This window comes from Cynocephalus volans, chromosome 7 (assembly GCF_027409185.1).
Source record: "Cynocephalus volans isolate mCynVol1 chromosome 7, mCynVol1.pri, whole genome shotgun sequence".
NCBI classification, from domain to species: Eukaryota; Metazoa; Chordata; class Mammalia; order Dermoptera; family Cynocephalidae; genus Cynocephalus; species Cynocephalus volans.
This window is the reverse complement of record NC_084466.1, coordinates 34,288,799-34,314,561: the sequence shown is the minus strand read 5'-3', so window position 1 is coordinate 34,314,561 and position 25,763 is coordinate 34,288,799. Positions and strand designations below refer to the sequence as shown.

Genomic DNA, 25,763 nt, shown 5'->3' with positions numbered 1-25,763 from the left:
CACACACTTCCTCTGTCAGATCCTCATCTTTTCCCTGTCATTTATGGTTGCTATCCATCCTGTCTCCACTTTCTATCTTGTAGTTCTCTAACTCATGTTCCACACTACTTTGAAGCCAGTCTTATGTGAGCAGAACTTATCTTACTACTGCTTGTTTAAAATACTCAGTGCTTTGCAAATATCTGCACTGCAGCGCTTCACTGATTCTAGCTGCATAAGAGCTACTTGCAGTGTCTGTTCTGGGTCCCCTTCCAGAGGTTCTGATGATATAGGTCAGAGTTGAGGGCTAGGAATCTGCATTTTAAACAAACATCCAAAATGAGTCTGTGACATGTGATCTTCAGACATTTGAGAAACACTAGCCCATGGTAAAGAGCAAGCAACATTGCATGGAACACATCCCTGGCCTTCCAATCTCTCCACCCCTCCCCAACCCCTCCCCAGCATGCTAAGGGTCAGCCCTTCACCTGAACTGGCTGTGACAGTCATTCTGCCAGTAGAGACATTATCCCCTTGTCTGCTTGGTAAGCTTCCTTTAAGGCTCAGCTCAAGTATCAACTTCTCTAAGTTTTCCTAAACTCCCTGATTCTTATCATGTACATATCTATATCTGAGTACCTGTAACATATTAACTGCTTTTATTTATTTGTATATCTCCCCTATTAAATTGTGAGCTTCTGGGGGGGCAAAGACTATGTCTTTTGCATTTTTGCATACCTATACTTTAGTGTAAACTAAAATTAAATAGTACATACACTAAAAATTTGTTGATTGGATGTAAGAATTAGGTTGGGGATATTAATATCTATATTTTATAGATAATTAAACTGAGGCTCTGAGATTTTAGCTGACTTATTTAGGGTCAACCAGATTGCAGAAACAATCAAGGATATCATATATTTTTTTTTTGATTTATGGTCTTTTTTCTATTGTGCTTCCTTCTTAACATGATAGGGTTATTCCCTATCCTCAAGAGAGCTTTGAATAATGGAAGTGTCCAATGAGGACTTTCCAATTTGGGTACATGTATTCAGTCTGTTGATTGTTTCATATGTGTTACTTCTGAGGCTGACTAATGACTGAAAGGCAGTTACTCCAGAGTCATTGCTCTTACAAGCTTGGCTTCTACAATTTTTGGATTTCTGGACTTCTACATCTTAGGGCTGCTTCATCTCTTGGTTTGCTTCCAAAAATCTAAATTGCATTTATTCTGTCTACTTTTACATAATGAATTGTATGGGCATTATTATTAATTAACAACTAACTGTTCAAGAGAAGATAGTCTCTCTGGGGTGATTGCTTAGAGAATACTCCCTTATGCTTTTTCTGTACTTCTCACATAGCTCCTGGGATTCAGAACACCTGTATCTTGAAGTGCCCAGCTGAGATTAAACAACTGGAATCCAGCAAAGGTAGGGGATATATGGCAGAAACCTCTGGAACACTAGGCTGGGTTTGACATAATTATATGGGGAAAGAGTAAACGCTAATTCTGGTTTATTTGGGGCCAGTGAAAAGTGGATTATGTGCTGAGAGACACAGACAAATTTCTAAGTAATCAGTATGCAGTTATTTAGTGCTCATTTTATCTTGTATTAAAGTTTATCATCTCTGTCTCCTATTGAGTAGAGACCCTTCATTTTATTGATTTCATCCCACCTTATACATAGTAAATACTCAAAAGGAGCTTGTGAATTGAAATAATTCACAAATTTCATTTTAAGCTTTCACCTTTGACTATGGTACAATAATGATTAAACAGTGAAATGCTTCAAAAGTAGGCCATCAGCGCCTGCCTGGTTGCCTGGACATAAGAGGCCATTGGAAACTACTAACTAGATAAATGACCTTGGAAAGGTGAATGTCTGTGTGTTTATGTGGCTCCCCACAACCATGAAACATAACAACACAGTCCAGAGACCAGAAATGTGGCATGTTAATTTAACAACTTCCATATTTCCTTGGTAATTGTATGTTTAACATAAATAATGTCCATTTATAACATTTGTATTTCCTTTCAACAATTAATTAGTATTTAATGAATGAGTACCTGTACAGTGAAAAACAAGCTGGTCTTTTTTTTTTAAGACAATTTAAGTTTTTATTGGTTTTGTTTACATAATAAAGAATCAGCAACTACAGTCACGCCACTTTAAGTGACCACAGAAAAACAAAATATATAATTACTTTACATGGTTATTTTACAATTCTATAAAGTTAGCTACAGCATACCCATGTTTTGCTATAAACTATATTCCTTTGGCCATATGTAAGCTGTCAATAATAAAAGGTGTTTGAACATACACCCATAATAGCAGTAGGTGATAAGAGGTTAAAAACTGCTTATAAATCTTTTGAGCTGAACATCTGTATTAACAGTACTTTTGTCTGCTGTTATATTAAACAGTTCTTAATACTAGGAAATGTGTTTCAAAGTTAAACAGTAGCACCTTTTCCTATCTTGGTTTAATTATGCAACGAAATCATGTTTGTTCCTTACCAACCTTTATCAGTATGTTAAAATTTTGAATCAAACATTTGTTAAAAAGCTGCTGAGTGAAATTTCATTATAAATAGTACATGTACACTTTCTGTGTGCAGTATCAATTTGGCAAGATGCTTGCAGACCATGATTCTGACGTGGGAAGGAAAGGGTATTCAGATGTAAACGATGTGGCTATTAAGATATAAAAAATCAGTACATGGTAACAAAAATGATCAAAAATCTAAATAGGAATAAAAAATATATTAACAAGCTGTGAAAACATTAGTGACCCAAAGATAATTTCAGATTGAAAATCTGAGATGTCTTTTATGATGACAGGCATCTGAAAAAGTGATTGGGAAGAAATTAATAAACAGGTTTGTGGGTGATTTGTAAATAGAATCCATGTGACATGTGAATTAATTATTGTCCTGTCTTTTCCCCCACATTGTTGGGTTTTGGTTTACTGTGTTATCATATTAGATTGCTAACTTCTTTCCGACATATGGCCCAGCTTAGTAAAAGAAAAAAAAGTAGACATTCTGTTATATTTTAAGATGAAGTTAAAGCTCTTGGGCCCAATTTGTTCCTGAAGTCACTCTGAGAACATTTCACTGTGTTTTGCTGGAACAGAATCAGGGCCTTTTGCATTGATGTGACGGAGCAATGACGAACATCAGGCTAAGAATGGGAATCTGTCCCCAGGGGCTTCCTCCTACCCCACCTCATTTCCTCTCTCTCCCATTTTCTCTCGTACATACTTTCACACACATCTCATCCTGAGAGAACCTAAGGCACTTTGCTGGGGAGATTAAAAAATCAGGCAAGCATGCACAAAGTTAAAAGATTCTTACAGTCTCAAAAAGCAGTTTGGCCTCTAAGTGATAGAAAAGCACCATGTCAAGAACACTTTTCTACTGGTTATTTACAAAAATAATATAAAAATTAGTAATAAGCTTTACAGGTAGCTGTTAAATGGCCTAATTTGTGTAATTTTAAAAAATAGTATTTTAACTATAATATTATACATACGTGAGAGACCATTTTAACTACAGCATGGGTGAGAGAGGATGCTGCCTGCTCCTTTGCCATGTGGACACTGCGCCAGGCAATTCACATTCTGTCCATTACAGGGTCACTGGCATCTCTCCATTGTAAAGCAATGACTCTGGGGCCTGCCCTTAGTTTAATCATCTACAAGTAGTGTAGGTAGCTAAGTATTTACAGGTGACAAAACTAAACAAATAGAGTTTACACTACCTTAGTGAAAGAAGAAGATGATTTTAATAATCCTGGAAAAATTGTAGGTAGTATTTTCTTTGCACAGTATGTGAATGGAAAATTTTGAAGAAGTCTTTTGGGACAGCAATTCAAACCTTCTCCATCTTTCCCTTTCTGACAGTTGATCTTATCTGAATGTAAAGAGTATAATGATTTTCAAAAACTTAGCCTTGGTTTCTCTTTCTGACATTCCCTCTTGATCATTTAAACATTTCTAATATCCAAAAAATACACCAGCTAAACTGCATTCACATTTTGCATCCAGTTACAGTACAACCAATGGTGTGACACTGTTAATAAAAAAGTTGTTTTAAAGAATTTTTGAAATTTCAAATAGAGTGATTTAAATTTCATTTAAAAATTCTGTTTTATAGTTTCCCTTTGTATCAGATTCACACTGATGTGAATAATTCCTAGTAAGCAGACCTCTTTAATAGGAATTCTGGGTGAAATCATTTTAAAACCTAAGTGGTGTATGAATATGCTGGAAGTTATTAAGAGATACATTGAAGTGCTGAGAAAAATTAAGTGCTTTCACAATGAGGCTTTCTTAATTCCCACTGCTTTTCTTCTCAGGCTGTAAACAGCCCCCAAAATGTCATGTGTAACTAAGGGTGTTAAACTAATCATTCTTACATTTTTACATTGTTTTGTGCAAACATATAGCTTTTTTGTTTTGTTTAGTTTTTGGCAAATGTTTCATGTTGTTTTAATGATTTCTGTACAAAATAAAGAAAATGAAATTAAGTGAATATTCCTTCTTTCAGGATGAGCTGTATTTATTACTGGAACGGAAGTTGTCATATCCGTGATCATTAGCTTTGAACTTCAAACATGACTGCTTTTCCTCCAAGGACTGTTTTTCTTCAAATGACTGGCACCAGCAGCATAAGCATGACTGTCCAAAACAAAGTAACTCATTATAAGTTTACATCAGTCACATTCAGTCACATTGTCACACTCGTCTTACTCTCTATGGTTCTGACTTTGTTTGCATAATGGGGAGTTCTTGGGCCCTTTCTTCCCATGCTATCTTATTTTTTGCCTTAAAAAGATATAATCACATTAGTAGTATGTGATAATTTTTTTTTTTTTTGATGGCTGGTCAGTTTGGGGATCTGAACCTATGACCTTGGTATTACAAGGCTGCGCTCCAACCAACTGAGCTAACTGGCCAACCCTAGTATGTGATATTTTAAAAAAAAATTTTAAAAATACAGAGAAGAAAACTATATAATTAAAATCCCTCACCAAGAGAAAGCGATTCAATTCTATTTACTCTTGACTATTTGATAAATACTCTTAACATCTGATAAATATATAACTCAATCCTTCTTTCTATGCAAATAGAAATATTACCACATACATGACTGTATTTGTGCTTATGTTTGTGTGTGTATAATTTATTTTAATGAGATTGTACTATACATATACTTCATAACCTGTGTTTTCTAATTGTCAATGTCATAAACATCTTTTCATGTCAGTGAATTTACTATTACTTTGCTATTTTTTCAGCCACATGTTACTCTCATCTGCCTTTTCAATACTGTTACACAGTAATGTTGTAAAGTACAGTATACAGATGTCTGTTTTATTCATCCAATTTTTTTCTTGGATTTTTTTAAAATCTAAAACTTTGTTAACTCAGTTTGTTTTGAGAAACTATATGTATAATAAAACGAGAGATTCACTGTTCTCAGTTCTGTAAAATGGGAGAGTTGATCTAGATGAAAGTTCTCTTCCAGCTCTAAAATCTGATTTATGAATGGGTTTTCTAGACTGCCTTCATGTTTATAATGAAGCTAAGTTCTTGGCTTTCCGGTAATGAAAAACAAAGGGCAAGTGAATCATTCACATATAAGGAAAGGGAATACCTTATCTCAGGTTAGATTGTTGAAGGAGTGAATGAATGGATGGGAAGATGTCACAATGCAAGCAGTCAAATAAGGGATAATTAGACATATTCCATATTGAGCAGCACATCTCTATTATACAAAGAAGGTAGAAAAGAGAAGGTGCAACTTGAATTAAATCTCTTTGTTTGACTTGATATTCACATAGTCTATGTGAAAAAATGATTTGCTTATAATACAAATTGTGGCTGCATAGTCCAAAATCTACCCCAGACAGGGGAACAGTACATTTAATTCATGTGTGGCTCTTATTTTACTATGTGATATCTGTCAGACATCAGCATGTGTAATTGTTATTAATTTTCTGAGCATCCCATGAGTGTAATTGATTGGCTGAAGCAGTAGGGAGTGGCTGACTAGGATTTATAGGCAAAAACCATGTAGAGTGATTTATAAACAAAGCGATATTTTAGAAAATCATCCATGATGTAATAAGGGAAAACTATAAAAAAAATTTACTAATATTTACTAAAATTTCTATCTCTGGATAGAAATAGTAATGGTTTTAAAGGGTTATATTTTATGGCCTATTACAAAGAGCTTTTTAATTTGGAATACTCTCTTACCTTAAAGCAGTTTTTGAATCTTTTGCTAACCAAATACAGAGCGATTGGATTAATGCAGGAGTTCAGGGAGGCCATGTTGATGCCAATGTAGTCCAATACCAACAAAAAGCTGCAAAAAAGTAATCCAACATTTGTCAGTGAATAATATGCTTCTCTGACCATGCGTTCATTTCAGACTTTTGTGTTTTTGTGAAGGAAAAAAAAACTACTTATATCCAATAGTTCTGAATTGATCATTGGTCTTTGCTAATAACGATCTCTGTCTCCTTCTGTCTATCTCTCTCTCTCATTCTCTGTCTCTGTCATCTCTACTGCCCTCCTCTGATCCCCTCCACCTCCCACACCCATCTCTCTCTTTTAAATAAAATCTCATTTGGAAGTGCTGAGGCTGGCTGCAAAGAAAGGATATAGCAAGTGCAAAGGCGAATCAGACCTGATCATTTCAATCTTGTCACTTACTGATAATTTTGACAACTCTGCCTCCGAGCCCCCAGCAGTCTCCTAGGTCTCCCTACTCCTCCTTTTAAAACTGGAGTGGAGGTAAAAATGGGAAGTCTTAATTGCTCCCTAAGGATTAGAAAGATGGTGCCCTCTCTGCCTGCGATGGGAATCGATGGAAACACTTCTGAATGGCATTTATTTACAAAATGATTTCTATTTGGCCTTTCTTACCTCAAAAGCTCACATCTGTTGGGATCATTCTGATCATAAAGAGTGAGCTTCAGAATCCTGCTGAGGTGAAGAGGGAGCCAACAAAGGGCAAAGACCAGGACCAGGCAAAATACTGTTTTGGCCACTTCCCGTCTCTGAAATAAAACCATAGTCAGACCCTTCAAAGATGGCTCATTGTAGTCAGAGCATTCTCTCATTCCAAACAGAATATTTAATATTGTTTATGAAAAGCCAGTGGCATTTGTAACAGTTCAGGACACTTAGCTTGAAATTAAACAGTTAATGTGAATCAGAACAAAAATGACTGGAGATTCATCTTTAAAAAGTAATGGCTATCTCTAGATCCGTTTAGATTATATAGAATATCTTTAAGTAGATAACACAAAAATATTCTTTATATTTTCAAAAATACCAAGAAGCAAGAAAAAGAAATTATGCCCTGGTGTATAATAGTTTTAATTTATATCATCATGATAATTTTCATATTCATAATCTAATTATGACCACGAGTCAGCAAATATTTGTATTTTCTTACCTGCTTTAAGTGATCATTTAAAGCAATTTGCATGCCGCTCTTTTTTCTCAACATTTCACAGGTCATCAGGGTATAAAAAAATGCAGTAATGGCTAGTGGTAAGCAGAAATAGAAACTAAATAGCCACCAATCTTTAGCTGTCTTGTAGAACTATGGGGAAGAGAGAACACTTATGATTAATACTTCTCTGTAAGAAAATCTTACATGCCAAATGTTAAACTTAAAAGAAACATATTCACCAGGAAACAATTATCTTCTAAAGTAGCTCCATTTTATAAATACTACATAGAATCTTTCAGGCTACATTTACTGGACAAATGATTAAATACCTATGCTAAATGAAACAAACTTTTTCTAAAAATCATTTCAATTTTCTAAGGCAGTATGCTATAATTATGCATAAAAATTAAAGCAGTTGGGCAAATTTTTAAATATTTGGTGATTCAATGCTTGTCTTCACATAAGTTATCTTTAGGGTATTCACTGTGTGAAATAGCACATCTGAATATATAACGATATCCTAGTGTTTAAGTGAAGTTTTCACTTTTAGCAAAGTTTTTAAGTGGGGAAAACAGATATAGAAAGATCTATGTCAGCCATTCAACTCAGTAATGTGTAAATCTAACCTCTTAATTAAAAAATCAAAGCTGCTTATGACTTATGCTTTTTCTTGTACTCTTTTTCCGCTCTGTCATCTTATTTTAATTCTTGCTCTGGATATAGCTATGTTGAAGAGGAATTTATGTAACTTATGTCCCACTCTTTTTTCCCTTTTTACTAATAAGAAACAGGGAAACAATAAACTTATTCTCAATCTCACATTAATGAGCTTGTTTATTCTTTTACTTACCATGATATACACAGTTCAACAAGTTTTATATAATCTTCTTATATATAAGATAGAAAATAATCCTGGGTGATAGTTAGACCAGCTCTCTTTTCATTAACTTCTTTTAACCTGTTCTCTTGGGAAGGGCCCTTTACTTAGCATCTATCTGCTGGAGAACAGCATCACCGTTCTTTTCCTATTTTCTGATCAAATGTTCTTTAATAAATGGCCAAGATGAAAAGTTCTTTACAATGGCAGCTTTCCCTGTCAAAGATAGAGAGAGCGCACCAGCTTGCCATTTAGGGTGACTTCTATTTGAGCCATCCACTCCTTTGATGGCTGTTGTGTTGTCCTTAGGCAGAACATGTAGTTGTCAGTCCTTAATGGGCTTTGGGTAGAAAAGCTATAAATTCACATCATTTCTCTAGTGTGAACCTGGATTATCTATGTCCCTGAGATCCATGGGTTCTTGGAGAAGTAGTGACCCAGCTTCTTGCAGCTTGGTTCATTAGTCACTGTTAACCCCGCGATCCTGGAATCTACGCTCTTAGTTTATGCCAAGGACAGTCATAAATCAATAGCCTCTCAGGAGGGGGAAGCAGGAGGAAAATAGCTGAATATTTATAAGGCAAGAGCAGAAAGGAAAAAATAAAATATACCTGCATGAAGGCTGTTTCCTGAGTGGGATGAAGCAGGCAGATTCGCAGATAACTTCCTTTGTAGTCAATAGTAATCATATCAAAACCTATGGCTTCAGGGACAGCCAGAACCACAGAGACCACCCAAATTAAAACAATTTCTACTGCTGTCCATTTTGGAACCCCAATTCCTTTAATTCGACTCCAAGAAGCAACAGCTCGGTATCTGAAGATGAAAATAGAATGGTTTTTCAAGCTGGCAGAGCTGGTTTTATTGAATTACACAGTTTATTTTCTAAGTAACATAGCAATCAGTAGTATAGTGTTCAGGATACACCTGGCTTAAAGCTCTTACCTGTCAATACTTAGAGCACACAGACTCAGCACAGTGATTCCCACCGAGGCCTTCTGTATGAAAGGCACCAGCTTACACATCTCGGGTCCAAATGGCCAGTCCTCTGTGAGCAGCTGCATTGAGGAGACAAGAAGCTCTGTTAGTGAGGGTTTCACAAGATGCCCTCTGAACCACACCACTTATTGGAGAGTAAGTAACATGCAGAGTAAGCAAAATCCTGCTCTTATTCTTTTTCTCATGGACTACTTCTTTGAAAAGCAGCAGTGTTCAATATATGGAACAGGAGAGTGTGTTGGGAATAATTAAAATGCAGCCAGTTTATGAGAATTCATCATGTATATATGGTACTTTAGAAGACACAGGATATCTCCTCTGCAGGGCCAACTCAGAAAATTAAACCTGTGGACTGTCATAGATTGTCAAATGCTTAGGTCATGGCCAAATTAAAATATAGGTTAACTAAAAATAGATGATAAAAAAAGAAAAACAAAACAAAACAAATAATAGATGATAAATATTTCTTAGTATTAAGATAAATATTTCAAGAAGACCTGTCTACCCCTACGGATTAGCACTCTATGGAGAACAGTGTGTGTATTCATACACTTGCTCTTCACTGTAGTCAATTTACTTCACTGATTAGTAACTCAGCCTCAGTACCAACACTGCTCTGTCAGCCCATCAGGTACATTCCTGCTTTAGGGCTTTTGCTCTAGGTCTTTTCTTGTACTAGAAGCTGTTTCCCCACAGTTCACTTGGCTAACTCCCTTACCTTCTTCAGGTTGTCCTCAGACCTCATCTTTTCAACATGACCTACCCTGACCACACTATTAAATGTAGTAACCAGTCAGGCCTCCCCATCTCCCTTACCCCACTCTACTTTTCTTTTTATCCATAGCACTTATCAGCTCTTGTTGCATATATTATAACACTTACTTGTTTGTTTAGTTTTTGCTGTTTGGCTCTCTAGAGTCTAGAGTATAAGACAGAACATGAGTTTGCCAACTGCCTAGAACAGTGCCTGAGACATAGCAGATGCTTAATAAATATCCGAGCTTCTAAAATATATAGGCACTGGCTATCCAGTGAACAAATACATAGCTCTTGCTATAATATAGATTTTATCTGATTGCAAACAGTGAAACCATCTATTACAGAATGTGGTTATTTTCTTTCTTAGGAAAACTGGATATGTCCCACACTGGTAAATGAATCACTTTAGGTGAGCATCTGGACTGAATGTTTGTGAGGTTTTGCCAATAAAGAAAAGTACTTCAAATCTATGGGTTTTTAAAGAATGTTTTAAAAAGTAGTCTTCTAAAAGCAAAAACTATTTTGAAACACAATTGAGACTTTCTGTCTTTTTACTAGTAGTAAAGATTCTACTGAGTTTGTCAAGCTGGGTTGATTGTTCTATAACTAGAATGGTACCAAAGGCTAAACTGTGTGTGTCTCATTATGAATATGACTTGGAGATTCAACACAGGACCAATTTTAACTCTCTATTAGATATGAAAAATTATACAGACATGCGGGACAAATGTTGGCAGACTTACCACATCTATGCTTAATGTATGGTCCTGAAAGCCTGCAAGGGTAGGCTACACACAAGGTGGGTAACACAGAGGAGTGGAGGGGCCAGGTATAAGAAAGTCATTAGTGTCTGGAAGATAGCAGGGAGTGGTGGGGTCTCCGGTACACTGTCAGAAAGGAGCAGCTGCTAATTAATACTACACATTTTTTGCCAAAGAACCCCAAATACAAAACTCTTGATTTTTCAAAAGAAGCCAGAAATCAGAATTTTTATATGAAATCTCACAATTTATAAAAGTTGTCAACTAATTCATATTTTTAAAAAATATTGTCAGGTAACATATTAAAAAAATAAGTCTGTGGGCCAGGCTAGCCTCCATCTTGTGACTTCTGGATTAATCAATTGACTTATAACTCTGCTTGTTCATTCATTCATTCAACAAACATTCATTGAGTATCTACTTTGTGTCAGACTGAGTACAGAGTGCATATCAAGAAATAAGACAAACTCCCTGCTCATGGAGCTTACGGTCTAGTGAAGGAAGCAGACAGAATACACACAAATACTTAATATGGTGCCACACAGAGGCTGTCATCATATAAAGAAAGTGATAGTAGGACTCAAGGTGCTTTCTTGATAGGCGTCTCAGCAAAGTCCCTCTGAGGAGATAACATTTGAGTAGGAACTGGGCTGAAATAAGAGAGTAAGCCATGCTAAATCAAATATTAATTTTTTAAACCCACAACTATGTGTCAAATAATGGTAGTAAGGAACATTCTAGGTGGAGGAAAGAGCAAGTGCAAAGGCCCTGAGATCAGTGCAAATCTGGTGAACTGGAGGGACAGCAGGAAGGCTATTAAGGCTGGAGCAGAGTGACCCAGGCCAAAAGTATAGGCGACATTGTAGAGAGCGGAGTTTGACTACTTTTTTCCAGGAAATCCATTGCAAAGTTTTGAGCAGGGAAATGGTCTGAGCTTATTTATATTTTTAAAAAGATCAGTCTAGCTGCTCAGTGTAGAACAGAAGGCAGGGTCAAGAAAGGAAGCATTGATGAGAACTAGTGGCGGGCTGGATCCTGTGGGGCCCTGGGGCTGAGAAGAATGGGTTATAGACTGTATTTATTTTGAAAGTAAGGCTAGTGGAACTTGAGATGGGTTGGACATAACATGAGAGGAGTCAGAACACTCACAGAGGTTTATCATATGAATGGTGAAGACTTTTACTGTGTTGGAGGAGACTCAGGGCCGCAGGGTCTGAACCACCTTTGAATTCAAGTTGCTTTAAAAAACTGCCAATTACCGTTGGAAACATAAGAATAAAAAAGTTCCAATCAGTTAAAAGGATTCTTCTAGACTCAGCTTGGCATAAGTGATTCAGACAATATTCTGTCTAATCATTCTCCTTGCCCTTAGATGGATCAAGAAAATAAAACAAAAGTAGCACTTATATGCCACTTATGACGGGTTAGGCACTATTCTAAGTACTTTACACATACCACACCATTGAATCCCCAAAGCAATCCCATGAAGTAGTGCTACTGTTATCCCCATTTTACAGATCAGAAAGCTGAGGCACTTAGAAGTTGACTAAGTTACTATGTTTGTTTTAAATATGTCCACAAATTTTTTGTTACCTCTTCGTTCAGAAGGTGAAGCCTAATTTCTCTCCACTTGAATGTGGGCTGGACTTAGTGACTTGCTCTTAACAAACAGAAGACACCGGAGACTAGTTCATACAAGGCATGATGGCTTCCTCCTTGCTGTCTCTTGGATCACTCGTCCTGAGGGAGGCCAACTGCCGTGTCACGAGGGCACTCAAGCACCTCTATGGAGAGGCCAATATGGCAAAGATCTGAGGCATCCTGAAAACAACTCGTACTGATTTGCCAGGGGTGTGACTAAGAGGACCCTCCAGCCCTAGTTAAACCTTTAGCTGACTGCTACCCCAGCCAATAAATCTTTTTCTTTTTCTTTTTTTTTAAGCGGCTGGCTGGTAAGGGGATCCAAACCCTTGACCTTGGTATTATCAACACCACGCTCTAACCAACGGAGCTAACCAGCCAGCCCAGCAGCCAATATCTCATGAGTGCACCCTCATGAGAGACCCTGAGCCAGAACCACCCAGCTAAGCCTCTCCTAAATTCCTGACTCACAGACACAGTGTGAGATAATAAATGTTTACTGTTTTAAGCTACTAAGTTGTAGCGGTAATTTGTTACTCTTCATTAGATAACAAATATTGTCCTTGGTCACTTACTTAAGTAAATAATTGATCCACATCTGAACCCAGATGGTCTGCCTCCAGAGTTTATGCTTATCACCACTGTGAAACCTACCTGATAGTGTTTTGAAGAAGCTGATCTTACAAAGAAGAATGCTTAGGGTTAAGTCAAATACTAATTTTTTTAAACCCATAGCTATGCGTCAAATAGTGGTAAGATTTCTACAGAGCACCCTTGAACAACAGGGGTTTGAACTGCACACTACTTATGTGTGGGATTTTTTCAATGAATATAGATGTATGTCTAGATCGTAAATTTATTTTTCTTATTGGTTTCTTGATAACACTTCCTTTTCTCTAGCTTACTTCGTCATAAGAATACAGTAATGATACATGTAACACACAAAATGTGTTAATTGACTGTTTATGTTATTGGTAAGGTTTCCAGTTAACAGTAGGTTATTAGTAGTTAAATTTTTGGTGGGTTAAAAGTTATACGTGGATTTTTAACTGTGTGGGGGTCAGTACCCCCAACCCCCTGCTTTGTTCAAGGGTCAATTGTACATACAGAGTAAAATTTTCTTCTCATCACCTAGTGTGATGGTTAACTTCATGTGTCACCTTGACTAGCCATGGGGTGCCCAGATTAAATATTATTTCTGGGTGTGTCTGTGGAAGGGTTTCTAGATGAGATTAGCATTTGAATCTGTGGATTCAGTGAAGTAGATTGCCCTCGCCAGTGTGGGTGACCACCATCCAATCTGTTGAGGGCCTGAATAGAACTAAAAGTGAGGCAAGAATTCACTTCTTTTGCTTCCTGCCTGCTTGCTTGAGCTGGGACATCTCATCTTCTCTGACCCTGGGACTGGGGTTTATACCATTGGCTTTCTTGGTTCCCAGGCTTTTGGATTTGGACTGAATTATACCAGTGGCTTTCCTGGGTTTCCAGTTTGCAGATGGAGATTCATGGAACTTCTCAGCCTCCATATTCTCATGAACCGATTCCTTATTATCAATCTATCTATCTCTCTATCCTACTGGTTCTGTTCTGTTGAAAACCCTGACTAATATACCTAGCTATGTTATTCATATAATGTCCACACATTTCGATATTTTCAAATATTTTATTTTGTTTCAAATTATTTCCAAATATGTTAATATCGGTTTCACATAGGTACAGCTATGAGAAGAATCAAGATGAATGAATGTCTGGGCAATTGAAGGGAAAGAAGTCTGGCCAATGAAAATGAGCTCTGTACTGAATCCAGGCTCTTTGGAGGTTACTATTGTTTTTGGCTCAGCCTAGAAATTGGATTATTGCTCTTCATACCACTGGGAGGCCTGCAGCCCAACCTTTGACCCAGGCTATCAGAGAGGATGGGGATGCACAAACTAAAAATTGTAAAATGTTCTTCAAGTTCAACAGAGAGATAATCCTAACTGAGAGACTACAATTTTCCAATCTACCCTCCTGAAGGAAAAGGGACTGCACAAAAGAGCATTTACCTTCCTCAGCTTTTAGTATTTTACATTTTCAATTCAGAACTGGATGCTACTGGTTGTGAGTGGCCACTGAAGACGGGGGAAGAGTGGGCATTGTTGCTTCCATTATTTTGTAGCGAGAAGGATGACTTTGGTAGGCCTCTAAATACTCTTCCTCTAAAACGCTCAACCTCTGTCTCTCTCTGATTAGAAGGCTTTGTGGAGACACAGCAAAGCCTGATATGCTATGACAGAAACCATGCCCGCTGTGATGCTCCTCTCTGTTGTCTCTAGCAAGAAAGTCTGGGCAAATTAGTGCTTGCAGCTTATTTAAAATGCAAAGATATCAAGTTCTTGTTGAATATAAAACAAAGTCCTGGGTGGGAAAAGCTGTGAAATTTTAATAAAAAATCACTCTCAACCAAGATGCCATCTTGAAAATTTGGTGAGAATGTTCTTTCAGATTTTTATGATTCGTGAAAGTGCAATTTTTTCATCATTCATTGGCAGAAATAACATCCAACATCTCTAATTTGAAGTTCAACAATATAGTTTTCCCTGCTGCAGAGGAAACTTATTCAATTTATTGCAAGAGGAAAAAACTCTAACTTTAAACCCAGCAATAACACATTCCTTATTCTCTATTTTTAGTTTTTCTTTGGACTTTACCCCATTAAATTAGATAACTTAAGGACAAGGTCTGAATAACAAAGACAAATCAAACAAGTAATCAGAAAAGTCAGTCTTTCTGACTGCAAAAAGAATGTTAGAATTTAATATTGACACTATGTCCCTTGCACATGAATTAAAATTTTAAGTCCTACTTAAAATTGTTCGAATATATACATTACTTGAACCTTATCAAATATGAGCCAGTTAGCAAATACTCCCATAACTGACACTGGTTTTCTCATCATAATGTCTCATCTAAGCGAATAGCTTCTGCTAGTGTTAGGACCTACCGGTGATGCGGTGTTCGTTTGACGAAATGATAGACTATGTTTGTGGTGACCCCTTTTCCCCTAAGGCTTATACTGTTTCCCTGGCACATTTCTTTTGGATGATAAACACAAATAAATAAATACTAGATTGAAAAAAGATGTGACCGTACTGGTTATAAGGTTCCTACTCAAGGATGGCCATGATTTCTTAACTTTATATTGGAACAGCTGTTTGAGAAAAGAAAGGCAAGAGTCAAATAAATTATTTTTATATTAAATTATACAATTATTTTTTTATGTTATATAGTCTTTTTTAATTCTTAAAAGGATAAATAGCATGAATAAGAAGTAAATATACTTTCTTTAAGTGTTCTGTGAAGTAAGTCCTGAAAAATGTCTCCAACTGGGGGATTTATATTTTTCATATCTCTTTTTAATTAAAAATCACACTCTTCAGAAGTTAAATGGAAAAAAGAAAAACAAACAAACAAAAAAAAACCATTAACACACACCCCTGTGAATGCCAAAAGGAATCAAGCCCTATAAAGTCAAGAAATGCCAAAGTGAACTGTCTTGCACCAGCAAATGTTCACTTGCCTCATTAACCATACATACCATTTTGTTTTCCTAATTTTGTAAAATTAAGAGTACACACTGAGCTTTAACTGTTTGTTTCAGAATATTCTACAATATTTATAATGCCTAGCACACAGTGGTCACTTGTTAAATGCTTGTTGAATAACAATAAATGAATGAGTGAATGAATGAATGAATTTTATCATAAGGCAGAAATCTTCTATGTTAAAACTTCTGTCATGGGCTTTCAGTTCTCCTATTCTTAATATATTCTTTAGAAAATTGAGATGATTATGCACTTTTTATATTTTCTATTCCAGATAATCAGGTCTTGACACATAAACCAGGGACTCTGGGATAAAGGTTTGAGGGACAGCTATACTCTTATTGATGTTCTGCCCTTCCAAGCAGGCCGGAAAAGGTGAAAGACAAAAATTCCTCTCCCACCCTCTCCTACTCAAACTTGTCAAGGAAATAACTGATATAAAACAGAACCTACTGTTTTTCACTATCTAATGGAATTCTATGAGGAGCTTTAGTTGCTGGGAGGATTGTAAATTTGGTGGAGATGGATGCAGTAAACATAGGGGTGTTGGAAGATATGATCATTTTAGAGGGTTGGTGAGGACAACCAGGGTTATTTTGCCAGACTGCAGTCTCTTCCATCTTTTGATGAATTGTGAACATTTCTTTCAAATGACTGGCATTATAGAAATGTTCTCACACTAAGAGTCAAAAGAGGGAAATAATGGAGTGGTTGCATTTCACAACTTTAGGAAAGAGTGTATTCTTCTGTTTTTTTATTTCAGTTTCCTGGAGCAGATAAGAGTTTTCTACACTTGTACTAGTGTTTTAATAAGATACTTTATTCAAGGATATCCATGTTAGATCTCTTTTTCTTTTTGTATTCACATGTAGAGAGAAAATTCAAAGCAAGCTGCCAGTCAAATACATGAAAATTTTCTTCTTGACGTACATTGTACCACATGCCTTTAGGGACAAATATAAATGACAAGTTCCATCTTGCATCCATCAAAATGCACTTAATCACTTAAAGATTAGAATATGTGGGTTAGAAATATGTGGATCAGAAATAATGTTAGCTTATTCCCCAGGGGTGCCATCTAAAGAGGTCACCCATGTACAGTGCCATCAGGAGTCGTGTGAGGCAGAGGCCCTGTTCCTGGGAGTCTGTTTCAGGCACACCCACAGGAATTCCACTGCTCTGGAAAGATTCTATGACTTGCTGAAATAGAGCAATGGCTCCATGATGATGAATTAAAGTTCTTGAAACAAAATCCCTAAGAGAAGTAAACAGATAGAAAACAGATTTAAAAAAAAATATTTCTCAGGAGAAATTGAAGTTGATCTCTAATATATTTCCCTACCTGTATCACAATGAAATTTATTTCTAAGTCTGTAACAGACCAGTAAAGAAATGGATTGCTACTCTCCTATTACCAGAACTTAAAAATATATCCAGTTTGTGCAAAAAGCTTTCACTGACACCTTACATATCTTGGAAGGATCCAGCTAAGAGAAATAACAAATGCCATTCACAAATGCAGGCTATTATTAGATTCATTTATCTGAGCTGGATCTTCTCAGAAGATCACTGTGACACTTGAAGAAACTGAGGAGAACCTGATGGCCTTGTGGCTCAGAATGAGACCCTCAAACTGAATGAATTCAACAACTTTATTAAGTAATTTCATGCCATACTTAAACCTGGTTCTGTCTGTGAATATCTTATGGACACTGATAAGCTACATTCAGAAAATGTCTGATTACTATGAAATCTGAAAGCCCTTTAAAATAGTTAGAAAACACTGAGTGAGGGGAAGAAGACAGTGTATAGTGTCAATATCCCAAGGATGGTTTTCCTCATTTCTGGAAACCACAATGAAACTGAAGAGGACAGAAGGAGAGAGGGGACACAGTCAGGAGACATGAGCATGCTTTGAATCTCAGGAAGAAGACTATCTTGAGAAATGTTTCAGTCAAATTTGCTAATAAATTTTTGACTGAAGAATGATCCTCTTGTTCTCTTTCTCCCCACCCCAACTCCTACCACCACGTTTTGGCCATTTTCTTGTCCTTTTACATTTTTATCTAAGAGTCTATAGAAAAAGAAAAATAGCTCTAAAATAGAAGCATTGGGAATAAAAGAAGTCTAAACTTAGAGAGGTTGTCAGCTAAGGTATACCCACGTACCACTCCCAGCGGGCTCCCAAACATAACCAACCTCTTCTTAACTTTGCAAAGCCCGAAAGAGAATGTTTCACATCATAAATTACATTTTGTGTCTTATTTCAGTTCAGGCTTTATCCGTCAACACCCTTTAAAGCACTTAATCATTTATTAGCATTTGGCATGTTTCTCTAAAAATAATCGACAGTGGCATATTAGCCACACAAAAATAACCTAATATGGTTTTCTTTGTGAAATGGAGAACATGGCTCCTTGGCCTTGAGACAACGAGGTCTTGGCCATGTTCTACTCTTGTACAACTATGGAAATCTCTTCAATCTTGACTCATTTTAAGTGAGCAAAGAAAAAATGTAAAGCCTTTAATAGATAAGTCTTTGCATATTGAAAAAAATATTACCTTGACATTTTTAGAGGCTTGCATTTATGGAGTAACCAAGTAGCGGATCAAAGGCAAACACAATAGTTACCACAGAGTCAACCTAAGGAACCTTTCGTGGCCCAAGACTGAGTGTTTGCCGGCCATTTTGTCACAGGAATCTATGGCCAACATATGAAGCAGTTAATTGGGAATACGAAGTCTTGAGTTTCTGGGTTATTTGGATTTTGTTAATTGACCTATTATTTGGTTATGACCAATACCCTCATACAGAAGGGATCAAGATTTCCCGCTTCTTTTTTATTCAGACATTTGTAAAAATATGAGTAGAAAAAGCCCACTGCCCTCACGTCCTGTGTATAACATCATTTGTCCACAAGCATTTGTCTGGTATTGACTGTTGCAGGCACTATACTAGATGGTCATGGTATTTCTTTTATATGTTAATTGATTCTAGGTCATTCAGAGATAATAGTTGTACTATTTACTAACACTTTTTAAAAGCTAGTATCTTAAATGTACTTACTTGGTGCTCCTTCAAATCTTTTTTGCTTTAAATAAATGAATCTCAAAGGTATATAGGTTCCATTTTTGGTTCAAAATGCTTGTTACTAAATACTTTTAAATATTACTAAACTATTACTAAAACATCTCAATTACTTGACTGGAAATGGTAACAGTGTGATTAAATTGGGAGGAATTTGATTTCCCTCCTAATGATACTTTTACTTCTTGTATTGTTATATATGCATATACCTCAGTTTACTGACTGGAAAATTATAACTTCAAAAGTTAAAGCTGATGGTATTCCATCAACTTTAAAAGTTTAACTTTTAACTGTGCAGCTAGTTAATTATAAACAAACTTGTTAAGTACCAGAAGTAGTCTAAGATAGGATAGTGGGAAAGGTGAATTCGTTCAGAAAGATAAATCTGATTGTGTCACAAGCCGAAAGTGTCTGATTGCCTGCCAAGGTCACTTCACTCAAAACTCATTTGTGGGTTCAGTGAAGCAATTTCACATTTTAACAGCCAGCATTTTAATGTTATATGTACCCTACCTTAACTAGTTAAACGTTAAAGATCAGCAATTTTGTCTTCAGACCTATGAAGGCAGTATCTTTGTCTATAATAGTAGCTGACAAAGTCTTAACAGCAAAACCATCTAAAAGCACTCCAATGTGTCACTCCAGTGGGTCACCAGTCTAATTTTTAACTCTCCATCACCACTGAACACCTAATTACATTTAGATCCTTTTCTAACTAGTTAATGTAGATATTGATATTTGTCATAAGTTTACAAGCAGATTTGTTTTCAAATTCAATTTACTTACACATAAAAGAAGCTTTATTTGAGAATTAACAATATTAACCCAATTATCCATGTAAATGTAGTACAAAGAGTTAAATTGTTAAATAAAATCCAGAAATAATTAAAAACTCATTATTTGGTCAAGAATTTTTAACTTCTCCACAACTCACAACTGAGTCATACTAAAAAATTGCTGCTAAACCAAACCAAGCCAAACCACCTAACTAACCAAGCAACCACACATAAAAACCTTCACAGCATCCACAAGTACACCCAGCTCTTTTGCTTTCTACATAGCTAGCATTGACATCTGTTCTACTACAACTTAGTAGTCAGATACTAGTCTCTCATATGCAACAAACATCTAGATTACCCCATTAATTTTAGTATATATGTAGATAGGACACATAAGGCAAGATTCACCCTATTTTCAGATATTTAAACACTGGCTTTTTGCTCAGGTATATACATTGACTATGCAAATATTGGGCATAGTGACCTATATGCATATTAGAGATAGATATTAATATATGTATATCTATATGGAGATGTCATATAAAATAGTTACAAGTAAGAGTGCAACAATAACTAATGTCTATTAAAATTACAAATGCACACACCCTTTGATTTAGTAACTCCAGTTCTAGAATTTTACCCTTTAGATGTAGTCACACATGTGTGCAAAGCCATATGTACAAACATGTGATTAGGTTTGTAAGGACAAAAGCTGAAAAAGAATACACAAAACATAAATTTCCTTTCTCATTCATATACACACACACATTCTAATAACACTTATTGTTTGCTTGCTATGTGCTAGGCCCTGTGCCAAGTAATATTCATCTACCTACTTACATATCTATACATTCTTATAACACCTAAAATGTATATACACATTTCCATATATATTTTAAAATATCCACTTTGTATGAGTGAATTTTTCATTTTCCATCTGGGTTGTGTTGTATAATGTAGGCACAGTCCTGGTGTATGTTGATGAGAAGGGTAAACAAGGCTTATTCTTTTCAGCATGTTTATACATGAGTGTTTGAAGCACTTCAACAGCTTCAGTTTGCTGAGTGTCCTAAGACACCTTCCTGGCCTTCAACACAGGATTTTCCCCCTGCCTCAGGAGACCTGGAGAATGAATTGACTCTACCTGAAAAGTTTCCAGGGACCCAACTCCTCGAGGGAATCCAGGCAGACCAGACTTGTTTCCTAAGGTCTGTTGGCTCGTCCATGTGAAGTCCCCGCCCCCTTCTACAGCCACATCAAGGTTGCGGCTTCCAGCAAGAGCTATGACATTTTGTGGTTTGCCAACTTTACTGAACTCTATTTATTAAACTCCAAATTAATGTAATAGATCCACTTTAATGTTTTTGGTCCCCTGGGCCTTTTGTGTGCCAACCGAAGGTTTGGGGGATTCTATGAGCCCCCAGAAACTGTGTATATTGGATGCTCAAAGAGAACTGTAACACTTCACAAAAAAAGAAAAAAAAAAGAAAAAAAATTAGATAAATGGCATTCATAATTCACTTAAATTACTTTTTATGAGTTAAAATGCCTATTTAGTCTGAGATTCCAAATGTGTTTTTTAAAAACTGACTATGGTGCCACAATCATTTAATAATAAAAGGCTTTGAACCAGTCCTGGACTAGGCATTTTAGTAAATAAAGCCTTTTGAATAACATCCACTGATACTATTGATATTCTACACTACAGATCATCTGAAGAGGATTTCAAGAGGTAGAAATCCTTAGATGACTCAAATCAATTCCTGAAAATGTTTACCAAGTATCCTACTGTGTGGTAGTGTGTCACATAGTTACACCAATGCATTCAAATGAGGTCCTAACAATACTCAAGGTTGGAGAAGGACATGTTGCCCCTGAGTACACTCAGTGCAGCAGGACGGGGAGCACCACAGGTTCTTGGGTCAGAATGGCCAGGGTTCAAGCTCTAGTTTCATCACTTTCCAGCAGTGTGATTGGGCTAGTTACTTTGCCTCTCTGACATACAGTTTCCAAGATCTAAAATAGGGATGATAGCAATACCTCCTCCATAGGGCTGTTGCAGTGATTTAATGAAATAAACCAAGTACCTACCACAAAATAAGTGGTACCTATTATTATACATTATATCTCAAGTTAAACCAAGGAATACAAGGTCGGATTTGATGTTGGCAAACCTAGCAATGAGACCTAATTTTAAGTGATGAATTTGTTTATGACCCATATAGATAACTATATGATCAGAGGTATGAGGATTTTATTTCAGAGGTAAAAATGCAACTTTAACAGATCGGATGGTTTCAGGGAAAAGGGAAATAATAAAGGAACTTGAAATGAAAGGGAATCTGTGTGCCCACATGGGGAGTCAGAAATTTTCTGGATTTATTGAAAATACTCATTTGACTGGACAGAGAAAGTAATATGGTCCTGGAAGAGCTGATTTCATCCTGGCATGGAGGCAACACACTGAAAGAAAATGTCCTCAACTCCACTTCCCACACAGCGCTTTGGCCACTGGCTGATATAGGAAGGTTTCTAAATGGGCTAGATGTGTGGGTTTCCTGGGACCTCGGTAACCAGAACTTTCACAAAATTCTGCATGCCTTGCAAAACTAGATTGTAATCTCCCTTTTGGGAGGGATCTTGTTTCACTTACTTTTAAATTTCTCACGCCTTGTACTAAAAAGTTTCTCAATTCAGTTTTGATGAACTGAATTGAAATTTTCTGCCAAATTGGAATTGTAGGACTTATCCTGTGGGACTCCTTAAGAAGTAAATGGGTCACTTCTTGCCTTAATAAAGTTGTGACCATACTTAAGGGATCCATTTTCAGCCCATGCTTCTCCAAGCAAACCCTCAGAGTCCATCACAACCAATTGCCACCCAGGACTTTAGGGTTTCTTCAATTGATCCCACATTTCTGGGAGTGTTTCTATCTAGGGCCTGATTTCTAATCCGAATCTCATCTCTAAACCTCAGAAATGTCTGGAATTCCTTTAAAATATGGCTATTGCGATTAGGGATTCCAGGGATCATGAAGGAAAATTTACAGGCGTGCGTTATGGTAACTGTTCCTGCCACAAATGTCAAAGTGTCCCCTACAACATTTCCCAACCCTATATCCCAATTTTTCCCCTTTTATTGAGGCCAGGGCTGGCCTTAGGCAACCCACAAAGTGTATTTCCCATTCTCTTACACTCTGGTTGTGTTTTTATGTGCAACTTCCTAATGCTGCCGATGATGAAGTGGCAGAGTTTTAAATATTTGCATAGCTTTTAAAAAATTTCCAGCTCTTTCACTTAGGATGTGTTTCTTAACTCCACAAGCCCTCAGTAGGTAGGCACAAGCAGCACTGTTGTAGAGTTGAGGCCCAGAGATGTCGGGATGTGTCCAGAGATCCAAAGCAACCTGGAGTGTGGGGGTTTGTGTCCTGCTATGGCTCTTTGTGCCTGTTTCCCCTTATGCCCATACTAATCACACAATTATGTTAACTACTGAAACCATTACAGACTTGGTGTGCTCTTTGGTCTTGTCCACAAGATAATTGATTGGGTATAGTCAAATGGCTTGCACTTTGGAACCTGAAATATTTAGGCCTGATCTCCAGGCCTACCTCTTACTCATTGTGAAACACTGAGCATCCTATTAGTCATCTGTAAAATGGGGATAACATCTACTTGTGGGTTGCTGGAAAGAGTAAAGGAAGTAACACATTTAACTCCATGGTTGGCCCCCTGTAGGTGCTCAATAAAGAGTAGCTGCAGTCACTCACAGCAGGTGAACTGTGTTTTTCCTACTCACCAGTCTGGGCCTCTTTCATACAGGCCACTTGTTTCCTAAAAACCCATTCCAGTCTCCCTACTTTCAGGGTCCTCCAAGACAATGCTTCGTAAAGGTAGTGTGCATATGAATCACCTGCGCATCTTAAGATGCAGATTCTGATTTAGCAAGTCTGGGGTAGACTTGCATTTCTAACAAACTCGCAGGTGATGTCAGTGTTGCCAGTTGATGGACCACAAATTTGAGTAGAGAGGATGTACCCAGTTAGCAGGACTTAGGAACTAAATTCTTCAGGACTAACCGTTCTCAAACTTTACAGTTCATCTTAATCACATAGAGGACTTGTAAAAATAAAAATTACTATGCTTCACTCCAGAGTTTCTCATTCAGTAGGGCTCGGGTGGAGTCAGAAAAATCTTCATTTCTAACAAGTTCCCAAGTGATACTAATGCTGCTAGTCTGGGAACTACACTTGTCCTAGGTTTAGCAGAGGGCTATGGAAGACCAGAAGGGAATCTGGTTCCGATGATTACGGACTTTTAGGAGGGGATGGATCTTTTGAGGAAGTTCCCTCTAAAGGCTCTCTTATCTCCCCCTCTCCAGCTGGGCCCCCTTCCATAAGCCTGCCGAGATACCAGCAGGCGCCCTTTACCTTGTAGACATTGATGGGGATGTCAATGACGATGTGCAGCAGGTCTCCCAGGGCCAGGCTAGCGATCAAGATATTGGGACCGTTTCGCATGCACTTGTTCTTGTAGATGATCCTCAGCAGAGTGGAGTTCCCGATGATGCCCAGCACGAACACGAGGCAGGACACAACCGTGTTGATGTATTTGAAAGTCTCCTTGATCTTGATGGATCTTTGACACGGGGGAGGGGAGATGGTGCGTGGCGGGGCTCCAGCCGTCCTCCCTCCTTCAGGCACCTCCGCAGGTGCAGACGACCACGGCAGACTGGCGTTGGACCCCCTCGGCCAGGAGGTCTTAGGAGGTGGCGTCATTGTCTCTTCGGTTTCCAGAAGCGGAGAAGTGGCCAGGGCAGGCGGGGATCCTCTCTCTTCTCCCCAGACTCCCGCCACGCCGCAGGCAAGAGCCAGCGCTACCAGGGCGCGTCCGCACAGGCTTGCCGGCGGCTGCATGCTGCTGCCTGCTCAGTGGGCGTCCGGTGGCCGCTCCTCAGTTTTCAGAGCCTGGAGACCGGCAGAAGAAGGAAAGCAGGACACTGGAGTCAACTACCCGGGCCACGCCTCTGCACACGCTAGCGCAGAGCACAGCCGCGTCGCCACTGTCCGCGCGCAAAAGTATCTCGAGTTTGCGCGCTAGGAGCGGCACTTGGGTGCGCGTGGCCCGGCCGCGCCAGATGAGTCGCCTGCCCGACCCCCTCTCCCGCTGTTTTTCTTCCCTGCGTCCGGCCCGCCTAGAGGTAAATCACTGGAAGTGGGGCGGGGCATCTGGCAGGGGTGCGGCAGGGAGGGGAGGATGCGTGTCCAAGGCAAAGCTCTGAACCCTTCGGTGCGCACAGAGGGAGACATGCATGTTTTAGCTAAGGGCACGTGGAAGTTGGGGAATCGGGGCACCGAGCGGCCAAGGGCGTGTGTCAGTCTCTGCTTTTTCTCTGCGGGGTAACCCCGATTCTCCGCGTCTGAACTCCGAGACTGCTCGCGGCGTTTGAGAGCCGCTCCTCGCGGGCGGGCTGAGCTGCGCTTCCCCCCGAGTGCCCAGGAGTGCGCCGTAGAGCTGGGGAATCTCCGAGACTTCTCAACTCGGCCCGACTTAAGGGAATCTCAGTATTAACTTGGAAGCTTCTGTCCCCTCCCAGTGGTTGCAAACACTCACGCGCTCTCCTTTACCCCAACCTTATTTCAATTTACCGTATCTGTACGTTTTTAAAATTTTGGAAAAATTCCCGAGCCTAGTAAGCCCTGCTGACAAGGTCCAATCCCTGATTTTAATTCAGCACCAAGCCAGAAAGTTTACCTCGCGGATCGGATGCACCCGGAGCGGAGCCACGAGCAGGGACCTCTTTTTAGGGTTGCGGAGCTGC

The 25,763-nt window shown here is 38.2% G+C and overlaps 1 protein-coding gene across 1 annotated transcript; it reads right to left on the bottom strand.

Moving 5' to 3' along the window:
* Window positions 1-2,118: 2,118 nt before the first annotated feature.
* Window positions 2,119-25,763, bottom strand: EDNRB (endothelin receptor type B). Its single transcript, XM_063102107.1, has 8 exons — window positions 25,697-25,763; window positions 24,373-24,909; window positions 9,278-9,390; window positions 8,944-9,148; window positions 7,456-7,605; window positions 6,921-7,054; window positions 6,249-6,357; window positions 2,119-4,664 (listed from the first exon to the last, which is right to left on the bottom strand). Exons 2-8 carry the CDS (start codon window positions 24,856-24,858, stop codon window positions 4,530-4,532), a joined length of 1,332 nt encoding a protein of 443 aa, XP_062958177.1. The 5' UTR covers window positions 24,859-24,909; window positions 25,697-25,763; the 3' UTR covers window positions 2,119-4,529.